The following is a 12,702-nucleotide window of genomic DNA, read 5'->3' on the forward strand; positions in this document are numbered from 1 at the left end:
TGCTTGGTACGGAGCCAATATTCCCTTCTTTTCCAGCGTCCACTGTAGTCTACTATTCACTATTCTTTCCATAAACTTACCAAGGCAGTTTGTTAAATTTATCGGGCGGTAGCTTGTTGGTTTCAATTTATCCTTTCCCGGTTTTAGTATTGGGATCACTCGCATTTATGTTCTGCCCATATTTTATTAAATAGGTCGAGCACGGCCCTTTCCATTTCAGTAGTAAGATTTCTTAGCATCTCATTGGTTATTCCGTCTGGGTCGGGACTAGATTTTGTTGTCTTTTTCAGTGCGGCATGAAATTCTGTCATGATGAACACAGCATTATAGTCTTGTTTAGTTTCTGATTGAAACGGAACATTTTTTTCCCTTTCTGCTTTTGATTCGAGGAATTCAGGGTCGTAGTTTTCAGAACTGCTCATTTTTGCGAAATGGTTGGACATGATGTTCGCAATATCTTCGGGTTTGTCCGTTAGATCATTTCCATTATACGTTTGAATGCAATGTATCGATTGGTCTTTGATATCGCTATCTGATGTTATTGTCGACGTATATTCGTTCCAGCTTGTACGTTTACTGTTACTTTTCTGCTTATTGCACGGGCTTTTTTTAACTGCAATATGGTTTTCTATTGTGGGTTGTGCTTGATACTTCCTAAAGGCTGACTTTTTCTTTATTATTGCATCTTTGACTTATTCATTCCACCAAGGCAGTGGTCTTTATATTGTTTTAGTGCCGGATTTTGGAATGCTAATGTTGGCGGCTTTTATTTAGCATTACTTATTGAACTAACATTGATATCATCAGGGACTACTAGATTTTGCGTAAAATTAACCCAGTTTCCTTTGTGTTGTAACCATCTACTATAGTGAGTTTTTTATTTACAGGCAAGTCCGTTTCAATGACAATAGGGCAATGGTCGCTGTTGTGCAGTTCGTCAGCAACGCTCCACTCCAGGTGTGGTGCTAACCCTGGGGATACGAAAGACAAATCCAGACATCAAAGGACATAGATCGAGAGTTATGGTATGTGGCTGCTCCTGTGTTCAATAGTACTATTTGTTTCTTCAAGTTCTTCAATTTGCCAGTTGGTATCACGTAAGTAGGTATATGTTACATATTGACAGTTTCATTGGATGGTCGATTTTAATAGCTACCGCTTGAAGAGTCGTATTCAATACCACCTGCTCAAAGTGCGTACAAATGTACAATCCTGAATCGCTACAGCGACACCACCAGCTGCTCTCTCTCTGTTATCACAATCTTTTCTGATAATCTTATAGCCCGCTAAAGCGTAAGTTTGGTTGTGTTTTAAATGCGTCTCTTGGATGCAAAAACAGAAAGAGTTGTACTTTTGTTGCAAGAGTTTCATATCGTAATGCCTATTCTTTAAACCTCGACAGTTCCATTGTATGATATATTTTGTGCGCCATTGTATAATCTATTTTTATGTTTGGTTACTTAAGTTAATGTCTGATATATTTATAGGTATTTACAAACTAGAACAATTACAACATGCATGTATAAATAGACATGATTGTAATTCAGTTTAATGTACATATTATTTGTAAGAATCAAGATAGAGTAGTAAAAAAGAAAAACTTGGCAACATTGTCAAGCGTATATGTAATTAAAAAAGGAATATTTAAAGCGCTTTATTTTTTAACCAGTTGTAGTTTTATTAAAACAGGTAGTTTGGTGGACACGAGGGTGGACACGACAGTATTCTTTAAAACTGCAACTTAATTCCACCTATTTCTTTTCCCCTTTCATTTTATACAATCTTTGTGATAAACGTAAAAACTAAGTAATCCTCAGGTTAATGTTAGGACAATGTAAAATCAACCAGAAAAGAGTTGGCAAAATAACATTTTATAGCTTATAATAAAACTCCTCGAAGGAATTGGTTTTAATCTATATTAGGTAGGTACATTGCAAGTAGAAGCTAAAATTAATCACTAAAGAGATTAGCAGGCACGAAGAATCCATAAGCGGAGGTTAAGCAACATGTGTACCTACAATTATCTAATCGATCACTGTAAGGATATGTAAAAATCTCCATTAGGGGCTTATAAATAATATAGAAATTACTAATAGAAATACATGATGCATTTCATTGACACGGCAATACAGAAGTATGCAAACTAACCTCGTCCTTTGTTAAACACGTCACTTTGGAGATCGGTCCATAAACGTGAACTGTGAAGGAAGGTTTTAAGTATACCCACTTTTATCTTCGTATCCGACGAATTCCTCGAAAGCAATTGCTCGAAATCAATTGCTCGAATATATCTTTTGTAGAAATACAAGTTCCTCGAGCGGCAATTTCTCGAAAACGTATTTCTCGAATTAATGTAGTCTTAAACAACGTAATTACGGAAATTCATATACTTGATGGACATTATAGCTCAGATCACATACAATTATTTAATAGGTACACCTGTTTTTCCCTTCGCCACATTTCTCATTCCTATACTATGAATAAAGATGGATATTTTCTACAGTAATGTTTTCTTGGAAAGAGCATGTGACTATAATTGAAATTGGTAATTATGGATTATTTGTACACAAGTTAATGAGCTTGCTGTTATTACAAATGACCTTAATCTGTATTAAGGCTTTCTTGGAAAAGGAATATGATTATCTTTGGAACGTAATTAGGGATTATTCGTACTCAAGTTAGTGGTGTAATTAGGGCGGGGCGAACGGGCCCCGGATACCGCGCCGGAAGGGCGCAAAAATTGTTATGATGAAAAATAATTGGGCGTGGAATCAAAATAATTGATTAGTTTGTGTTTAATCGGAACAAAAATATCATTTGGATTAATCAAACAATTAAAACACATCAATCAATTATTTCAGTTATATGAATTAGTCATTGCCATCTCGACTCTGCACGAAATTGATGCAATTTGGGTGGCTTTTTGGCCGACGACGGCGACGCGGAAGTAAACGTAATTTGTAAACAAAATTTAATATACAGGTTGTTCCATTTAAATTAAAAAAGCTAAATATATTTCCGGTGAAACCGGACGTAAAGTAGTAACAACAATATGTAATCAGATGCGTTAGGCGCTATTGTACTTGACTGCAAAGTTTCATAAATATCGTCCTTTTTGTTTTAATAGTAAGCCATATGGTCGGTGCATACAGCCATTAGAGGCAAGTGCTTTAAAGGCCAATTATACACGTGTTTCTTATAATATTTTTTATTATACCGCAATATAATTTAAAAATAAGGGCAATACAATGAAATCATAATGACGTTATACTCGAATACATGTTCAATTTCGGTTGAAGTAAAATCTAAAGAAAAGTTTATGTATTTACTTGGTTCTATACTTTATAGTTTATATACCCACCCCGTATAAATCCACAAGATTGGTCTAATTGGCCTTAAACTTCTGTACGGTTACATATAATCCATCTGTTGGCAGAATATATCTACCTATCAAAGAAAAATATATCAAGGAGAACTGCTAAAAAACCATCGGGGCATGAATTTAAGAAGGGGAGAATTAGGAAACTGGAAGAAAATGGAAAATGACATAAATGAAGATTTAGATCGATTTAAGGCAATAAAGTGATGGATACCAAAATTAATTTTCGATAGTTGCACATTTTAGAACTCATAAGCTTTCATATACTGAAAATTCGAAGTCGATACGAGGTCTTCTTATCAAGAAAATCGATATATGTTAACGACTGTGACACTTTTTGTCCAAAAACATTTTTGTCGCAAAAAATTCCTTGGTAATTGAGCAATCGAATTCGACCTTTTTCCCCGTTGTTTCCCAAGAAAATTGGTCTCTAATTAACGATTTCGCCCCATTTAGAGCAACAACGCTATAAATGAGAAAGTAAATTTTTGATAGTTGCACACCTGGAACCCATAAGGTTTCATATGGCGAAAACCCGAATCCGATATGAGTTCTAGAGACTGAGCTATAGCACGGAACGACAGACAGACGGGCGGAAATGTGACCATGCGCTCTATTTTCGTGCGGGTTGTTCTAAAAACGAATTTCCTCAGCGGGTAGTATCTGCGCGAGATACAGAAAATTATTAACATTTTGCACGCCCACTCTGTGGATTTATTTGTCCGCTCTTAGTAACAAATCTGGCTACGGTCCTGTACAGAACTAATCAAAGGACGCATCGGCACGAATTAAGTTCTAACCTCATTTTGTTCCATTTGATCCTAGATGTATAAATTTGTTGGGATTGATTTGTATTACAGTTGGAATTACTGTTGCGTATAGAGACATTGTGTAACGGAAGCTTGTTAAATTTTTCAAGTTTTGTGGATTACAAAATTATATTCGGGAAGAAGTGCGTATCGATGATTCAGATTTTTGGGAAGTTGTAGTTTTCATTAAAATTAACAAACATCTTTTTTCTGATGTAATTAAGTTTCAAATATCGTATAATATAAGATGAGTTATTGGTTTTGAACTTCCTATTTTGGGCGAGTTAACGATTAGTACGTGATTTAAAAAAGGTCACCGGTTAAAAGACGCAATAGATTCAAAGAACAATATGTAATAAAACAGCGAGACAAAAAAATTATGAGTTTGTTTATTTCCGGAAACTCGATGGGAGCGTTAATTACGGGCGTTGGTTTACTCGCGATATTAAAACCAAAATGAACAGAAATTTGGGGGGCTTTTTGCGTAGATATTCACGCTAAGCGTGGATACCGTCGCGGAAAACGCGGCCACCACTTATAAAGTTTTTTCGTAGATATTCGCACGGGCGAGTGTCGTCGCGGAAAATGCGGCTAAGGGTAAAAAGGTCCAAACCAAATAAAATTTGTTGCGCGTATTAATTTAAAATCGTATTGTTTAACCAGGAATAGTGAATTGTTCGGAAAGTATTAATCATTGAGTAACTGCAGTTTAGTTTAACGTGCGATTGAAAGACTTCCGTTCAGAAATTATATAAAGTACGAAAAGCGCGCTAGGAAATTGTTGTTCAATTGGGATTACGCGATTGGATTTAATAGGCGAAGATTGAGAATAATCTAAATCATCCTCCACTACAATACCCACCATCTAAAAAGGGGAAGAATACTACTGTCTAAATTGTAAGTTATTTTTATGAAAAGTTATTTACCTAGAAAATTTATTTATATTAAATTTTCATTTTGTCATTTTATAATTGTTTTTTGCCGAATGGTTTTATATAGATAGGATAAATATAAGTTAGAAGTTAGAAGAATATTCATTGCTGTAGGAATTTAATTAAGTGTTATATTAAGTAAATTTAAATATTATTCAGATTCAGGATAGATGTAAGTAATTGAGTAATTAAGATATAATATAAAAAAAATCAATTGTGAGTGCAGTGGAATTTGGATTTATTTTATTTTTTTCAATATAATCGGTTTATTTATGTAGATTTATTTTTATCAATCAGAAACGTGAGACGGTAATAGTAGGGCTATTACAATTGGTTAAAAACTAGTCCGAAAAGTTTTGTACAGTTGTCATGGTGACCATTGATAAAATTTACAATGGTGATAACGTGAAATCGTCCATTTATGTACCTAAATCTGCGATAAAATAGCCTCTTATTCAGGTGGTTGGATAAAAAAGATCATAATTTGTGCTTATTTTTAGCCTATCAATTTAGCAATTTCATAAATTTCCCATATACTGATTTTTTGGAGTGACCTAGTATGCGGCCTCAAAAATCCTATAAATCAGCTTAAAACAGGTTAATATTTATTTTAATATAAGATCATATGGTTATCCTTATCAGTTTGATGATTTTTCAGTTAATTTTCTCAAAAGTAATTTATTAGGGGATGGAACTTTTAGTTGAGATAATCCTATTTTTGACGCTGCAGTGGAGAAACAATAAATTTAAATCTCGTCCCAATACGTGAACATTACCGGAAGGTTGAGAAAAGTGATTTGCAATGTAGGTATTTTCAGCAACGCACTAACCAACAAATTGAGGACGATTACGGCTACTAAGCCCATTACTCTCATTATATTGTTGCATAAAAACAAAAATTGCCCATTAGTGCAGGCAACTTAAATATGATGGATGAGGACAGAGTTGTTATCAGGTATAGCACATTGCTTATTATTACCTAAGGGTGATTTATGCCACGATTTCAGACCATTTTATACGCGAGAACATAAAAATTACGTGTAGTAGTTAGTTACCAATCTAATGGCTAAAAATTCTTCCATCTGCAGTTAATGAGTTGTGTGCTTTCCGATCACCTTTGTATTGATTGATCATGAAGTTCTCTCTAAAAGGTTCATTAAGGGAATTATTAGTCTAATTAGAAATTTCCCCGGTGAAATAGTTAGAGTTAATTTGAAACTGCAAACAGTTTCTAAATTACGTTATAGTTTTGTAATATCAAACATTTGACGTAATTTAATCGTAATTATTTGTTAGAAAATGTTACCATCTTTACTTTAACTAACTTATGCAGGGTACGTAAGCATATTCCAAGTTTAGAATTTAAACTTTGTGTATTGTGTACCTTAATTTAATTAGCGAAAGCAATATGCCCTTATAAGGTTTAAAAGATTTTGTAGAGTGCTTCCACTATAATTCACAGATACGCCACCTCCATAATATTAAAATTAAAACAAAAGTAATTGCCACAGCTTACTAACAATAAAAGGCACTTAGGTCAATCATACAACACAACTCTCTTGTGTTAATTAACTACGGTACCGTGCCTTCAAACTAAGTTACTGTTAACGTAAATTATGTAATTACCAGATTTCATGAAATGCGGCTAAATAGCCCTTCACACACTTTTTGTGCACCCATTTTCGAATCACTATAAAACACCCTCATACTGTTAGCAAGAGACTCGCGTTACTAAAACATTTATAGAACATAATTCGTTTAACTCCGAGGGCTTCAGTAAGTAACCTCATTGAAATTCATAGCCGTTAACGTTATGACAATCATGGTAAACCTTCACACTTAAATAGATTAAATAATGATAATTGTGCAATGAAATTTTTTGACAACAAGATTTATAAGAAGGGAAGACTTGAATCGGCAAGGAATATTTAATTAAGGGCGGAATGTATAAGTGCAGATATTTCGATCTGCAGTGATACACCTTAACACGTAAGTTTTTGCCGTGCATGCCATAGAAAATGTTGAAGCATATTCTATGCAAGTAGATCATTTACGAAAACATGAAAGTTTCTAATCGGTTACTTACCAAGTTTAGCTATAGTATTGATTATACAATAAATACGGGTATCTGTGACCAGACAAGGTGCTTTAATTTTTATACCTCACACCCCAGTAACAGAAAATGACACAGACAGGAATTTTTTTGACACAAATGAATGTACGTTTTCACCCTTTCATTTTATGTAAAGGAAGATGTGGTATGGCGGAACGAGCCAAAATCTATAGCGCTAACCTAAAGTGCCACGATAATTCCAAAGAATGAACAACACATTTTTTCACCATACAAAAAATCTGACATGGGAAACTTTATCCAGGTCGCACAATGGATTCGAATTAACACAAAATTAGTTGATTGATTTCACTATATATTCTACCTAAAATAAACTTACTACATTTTTAAATAAATGACCAATCACGACAGAACGCACCAAACGTCCCCAATTCTCCAATGTAAAACGCGCATTTCTTCGAAACACCTGGATCTTCGTTATCAGCACCAGATGTGCATTACCTTGAAATGAATTAAGTTTTTTCCTAAATAAAAACCTTTTTATAAAGTACTCAAAGTCTTAGTTAAAGCATCCTATATAAGTTTAACAATTTCCAAAGCGAAAATATTAAAACGAAAAAAAATACGCAGTTATAAAGAATTCTATAAGGCAAAACAAACACTAAAATACAACATCAAATGAAACGAACCAACACTGTGCTTATTCGTAAAAACCGAGTGGAGCGGATTTAGTTAATAAACTGAAATACTCTCATATACAGGATGTCCCGTCCAAATAACTATATAATAATATATCGTAAACTAATGAAACTAACACTTAAAAACAAAAATTGAAGATAAAGGGCACGGTATTATCTTTTTATAGTTGTATGTGCTATAACTAGACTTCAGCTCAGATCACTGCAGGTTAAGTCAAGCAATAATAACATATGCACAGTTATTTTTCGCACTGGCGGGCGTTCAATTTGCTCTTAAAATGTCAGAAAAATGTCATCACAAATAAGAAAGTAGGTTCTGCGCCTTCAGTGTTCAAACTAAGCGGTGCAGAAATAACTCAATGGTACAAACCTACTTTGTAACCCAGAGAGCTACAAGATGTTCCGTTCCAGAAATCTCCATCGATTTATAAAGGTAGCGCTTTGAACCAAATTCGTAAATTATGGACTTCCGCAATGGCGTTCGATGCAGAAATAACGCGATTAGACGAACTTTTTGCCCAAACTCCCAAGAATCTGTGGTACTCGTTGTGAAGGTCCCAATCGATTTATAACAGGAGACATTTAAAGGAAATTCATAAATTATCGACTTCAGGAAAGGCTTAGTTTTCAAACTAAGGGATGCAGAAATAGCACGATAGTACGAATATAATGCTGAAAACCCGAAAGTTCTACGATATTCCGTTGTCTTGATCTCGGTCGATTTATAAAATGCTTCCGAACAGCCGACAGTTAGTGAAACAATAAGGTCATTTTTGAGAATCAAAAATGTGCTCTGTCAAATAACATATGCTTTTATCTAGCTGATACATAATATTGTTGACTAGTATTGCTTTTGCTAGCAATTCCTTTAAAGCGTTAATTGCTGTGCAGTGAATTTTTTTAATCGTTTTTAATGATTGCCCTGTACTGGCTCCTTTATAGCAACAGTACTATTGTGTAATTATCATACAGCTTATTTTATTCATAGAAATCATTTGAAACAAAACTCCTGGGTATCTTTAATACTAATATTCATAATTTAAATAGTAGAAGTAGAATGTTCATCTCAATCCCAATTCATAAAACAACTTTATTTAAATGATCTTTTAGCTATTACGTGCCGAAGATTTGACTCTCTCTGTCATATTCGAATTCGACGTATGAGCTTGACGGAGTAAACACGTTCAGTGCCGCAGCGTTTAAATTTCTCTCATAAAGTGCTTAAATATCTATTAAAAATGCCGGATACGCGTAGTGCTCTTAAGGGTGAGGATAGGGAGGACCAACTGATCCAACGCGTCATTGAAAAAACCTTAAAAAACAAGGATTTAATGCAGGAAATATTATCCTCCGTAACCCAAATTGTTAAACAAGAATTTGAGCAGCAAATCAAGGTGTTAAGTGACAAGGTGATTCAACTGGAACACGCTTTGGAGGTCAAGACTGAAGGGAATGAGCAGTACTCAAGGATTAACAATCTTCGCATATTTGGCGTTCCTGAAAGTGAGGGTGAAAACACCGGCAACGTTATAATCAACCTTTGTAAGCAAAATCTTAAACTTGATCTAAGTGTTGTAGATATTGATTGTGCACATCGATTACCTGGTGTTCCCAATAAACCACGTCCCATTATCGTCAAATTTGTACGAAGATCTACTAAAATACTCGTTTCTAGCAACAAAAAGGAATTAAAAGGCACCCAATATGTCATAAGGGAGGACTTGACCAAGATAAGGCAGCAGTTGTTCAAAGAAATTAAAACCAAGTTTGAGCTAAGCGCCAGAGATATATGGACCAGCAATGGGAAGATATTCGCGAAAATTAACAACAAAGTTGCAAAATTTGTAAATTATAATGATCTGCGTAGTTTGATAGTTTAAAGTAGGTAATTTTTCCTTCTACCATTAGGCATGTTATTGTATGTACATATTTGTTGCTCTATTGATAATAACCGGCCTGCAATGATAACATAGCTGTACCTGTATTGTGAATTGTTTGTGTTGTGGATATGCATAATAATATTTACAAAGTAATCTGAATAATTCCTTATACTTATTGCAATAGTATTTTGTGATCCCACTTCGCTTACCCTTAGTACCTGCTACTGGATTTTTGTCTTATATGTGTCTGTGTACTACTTTTTCTGTGTGATGTAGTCTTTTTTATGATTTAGTTACAACGTTGCGTCATTCAACCGAATTATGTCCGGAATTATATTGGCGCATGTAAATGCACGATCTCTCACCAACAATTTTGTGGATTTTGCCAATCATGTCAAAGGTAATAATTATGATGTAGTAGCAGTTAGTGAAACCTGGTTGCAGAGCAGTATAACCACTGAGATTATTGAAATTGATAATTATATATTTTTAAGGAAGGATCGAGAGAGTAGAGGAGGTGGTGTGGGAATTTATCTCAAAAATCGTTTTAGTTACAGTATTATTAATCTAGAAATGTCCGTTAATTTCGAATGTCTCTGGATCCGTGTACTGGATGGCAGGAAGGTAATATGTGTTATCGGCACCGTCTACAGGCCTCCTCATACCGTCGTTACCAATTTTTTAAACGAATTTGAAGAGATGATGAGTGTAATAGTACCAATGCATAATGTAATTTTTTGCCTTGGAGATTTCAACATAGATATGTTTAAATATGATAGCTATGATACAACATTATACTGTTCTATGTTGGAATCTCTAGGATTTGAGCAAATGGTTAAGGAACCAACCCGTATTTCTGCTAAAGCTTCAACCTTAATTGATCATATTCTTGTGTCTGATTCGTCCAAAGTTTTGTCTTGTGAAACTAAACCTTCGCATAACTTCTCAGATCATGAGTTCATTACATGCTCCATATTGACTGAACTACAATCCATTCTACCCCGTACTATCACATTTCGAGATTACTTTGACATTGATACAAAATTTATTTATTTTGATATTGCTTTAAAAGAGTTTCCATGGGGTGATTTGTACACTCTAACGGACGTCAATGATAAAGTTACGTTCCTAACTCAGAATCTTCTTAATTTATTTGATCAATACTTTCTTCTCAAGACTGTAACATTTAGGAAACCTAAGGCACCGTGGCTTACGGATAACATCAGACTTATGATGCGGTTGCGTGACAAGGCATACATTCGCTATAAATCTTCGAAAAGAGCTTCACATTGGGAGTATTATAAAACAATGAGAAATCTCCTGAATCAAGCCATCAAACACGAAAAAAGGGCATACTTAAATCATGTTTTGAGCAATAATAACAGCACTGCGTTATGGAAGGCTGTTAAAGATCTAGATATTTATAAAAGAAGTAACTCTAGTATACCTCAACATCTCAATAAACCAAATGACCTTAATAACTTTTTCGTCAACTCCATTCCTCAAGCTACACAACCGCTGCACACAACATCATTTACAGAATACTCGGGCGTCCATCCAAAAGTTTCTGACCAACTCAAATTTGTGCCAGTAAATGAAACTGTCGTCCATAAATTTATAAATGAAATAAAATCTAAATCTATAGGAGCAGATGATGTTGGAATTGAAATGATAAAGTTGTGTTGGCCGTTTATAGTCCCTCACGTTACGCATATTATTAACCAATGTATTCTTACTGATACATTCCCTATTCAGTGGAAGGATGCGCATATCCTCCCTCTTCCGAAAAACAAGAATGCTCAGTGTTTTAAAGACTTGAGGCCTATTAGTATTCTTCCGGCTCTTTCCAAAGTACTTGAGAAGGTAATGAAAGCTCAAATGTGTAATCATATCGAGAAATTCCAGTTAATATCACGTTTTCAATCAGGGTTTAGGAAAAATCATAGTTGCGCCACAGCAATTCTTAAATTAACTGATGACATTATTCGAGCAACCGATGACGGCCTGCTTACTGTTCTTGTTATGTTAGACTTTTCAAAGGCATTCGATACGATTGACCACACTCTTTTAGTTACCATTTTGTTCCATCTCGGATTTGATCTTTCCGCATGTCAACTTATTACATCTTATCTGCATGGTAGAAGGCAACGCGTTGTTGTAAACGGTATAAAGTCATTCTGGGCTGACGTTCGCTATGGTGTTCCTCAGGGCTCCATATTGGGCCCATTGTTGTATGTTATTTACTCTACTAATATTTGTCTAGTTCTAGAAAAATGTAAATACCTGTTGTATGCTGATGACACCCAAGTTTATTATTCGTTCCCTCCGGAGCATATTGATTCTGCTACTAAAATAATAAATAATGAACTTAGCAAATTAGCAGCTACCGCTATGAAACATAATTTACATTTAAATGCAGATAAGTCTACTGTGATGTTGTTTGGTCGAAAATTAATGAGAAGCAATGCATTATCCACTGTTAAGGTTAAAATTAATAATTTGGAACTACCTATAAGTTGCGAGGCCAGAAACTTGGGGATGTGCCTGGATACTAACTTGAGGTTCACTGCCCACATTAACGGGTGCGTACGAAAATCCTTTTCTGTATTAAAGCAATTATATCCCAGTAGGCATGTTCTGACAACTGCAACTAAAATACATTTGTGTGATTCCCTCGTGTTATCTCATTTTAACTTTGGAGATGTCGTATATGGAGCGTGTATTGATTCACATACAGCTTCAAGAATACAAAAGGTGCAAAACTCATGTTTACGGTTTATATACGGAATCAGACGCAGTGAACATGTTTCTCCTAAAATTAAGGAAGCTGGTTGGCTTAATATGTCAAAGCGGAGGACATTGCACTCATCAGTTCTTATCATAAAGTCATCACTACTGCGACGCCACCCTACCTGGCTGAACGATTACTGTTC

General features: G+C 34.8%; 1 protein-coding gene across 1 annotated transcript; it reads left to right on the forward strand.

Moving 5' to 3' along the window:
* The first annotated feature begins 9,052 nt into the window (after window positions 1-9,052).
* Window positions 9,053-9,891, forward strand: LOC116182093. Its single transcript, XM_031502596.1, has 2 exons — window positions 9,053-9,431; window positions 9,565-9,891. Exons 1-2 carry the CDS (start codon window positions 9,128-9,130, stop codon window positions 9,579-9,581), a joined length of 321 nt encoding a protein of 106 aa, XP_031358456.1. The 5' UTR covers window positions 9,053-9,127; the 3' UTR covers window positions 9,582-9,891.
* The last annotated feature ends 2,811 nt before the right edge of the window (window positions 9,892-12,702 follow it).

Source organism: Photinus pyralis, unplaced genomic scaffold (assembly GCF_008802855.1).
Source record: "Photinus pyralis isolate 1611_PpyrPB1 unplaced genomic scaffold, Ppyr1.3 Ppyr1.4_unclustered_Scaffold3517, whole genome shotgun sequence".
In the NCBI taxonomy this organism is placed as follows: domain Eukaryota; kingdom Metazoa; phylum Arthropoda; class Insecta; order Coleoptera; family Lampyridae; genus Photinus; species Photinus pyralis.

Excerpts from the sequence above, each read along its gene's own strand:
- LOC116182093 (XM_031502596.1), top strand. The coding sequence starts at position 9,128 with ATGCCGGATACGCGTAGTGCTCTTAAGGGTGAGGATAGGGAGGACCAA.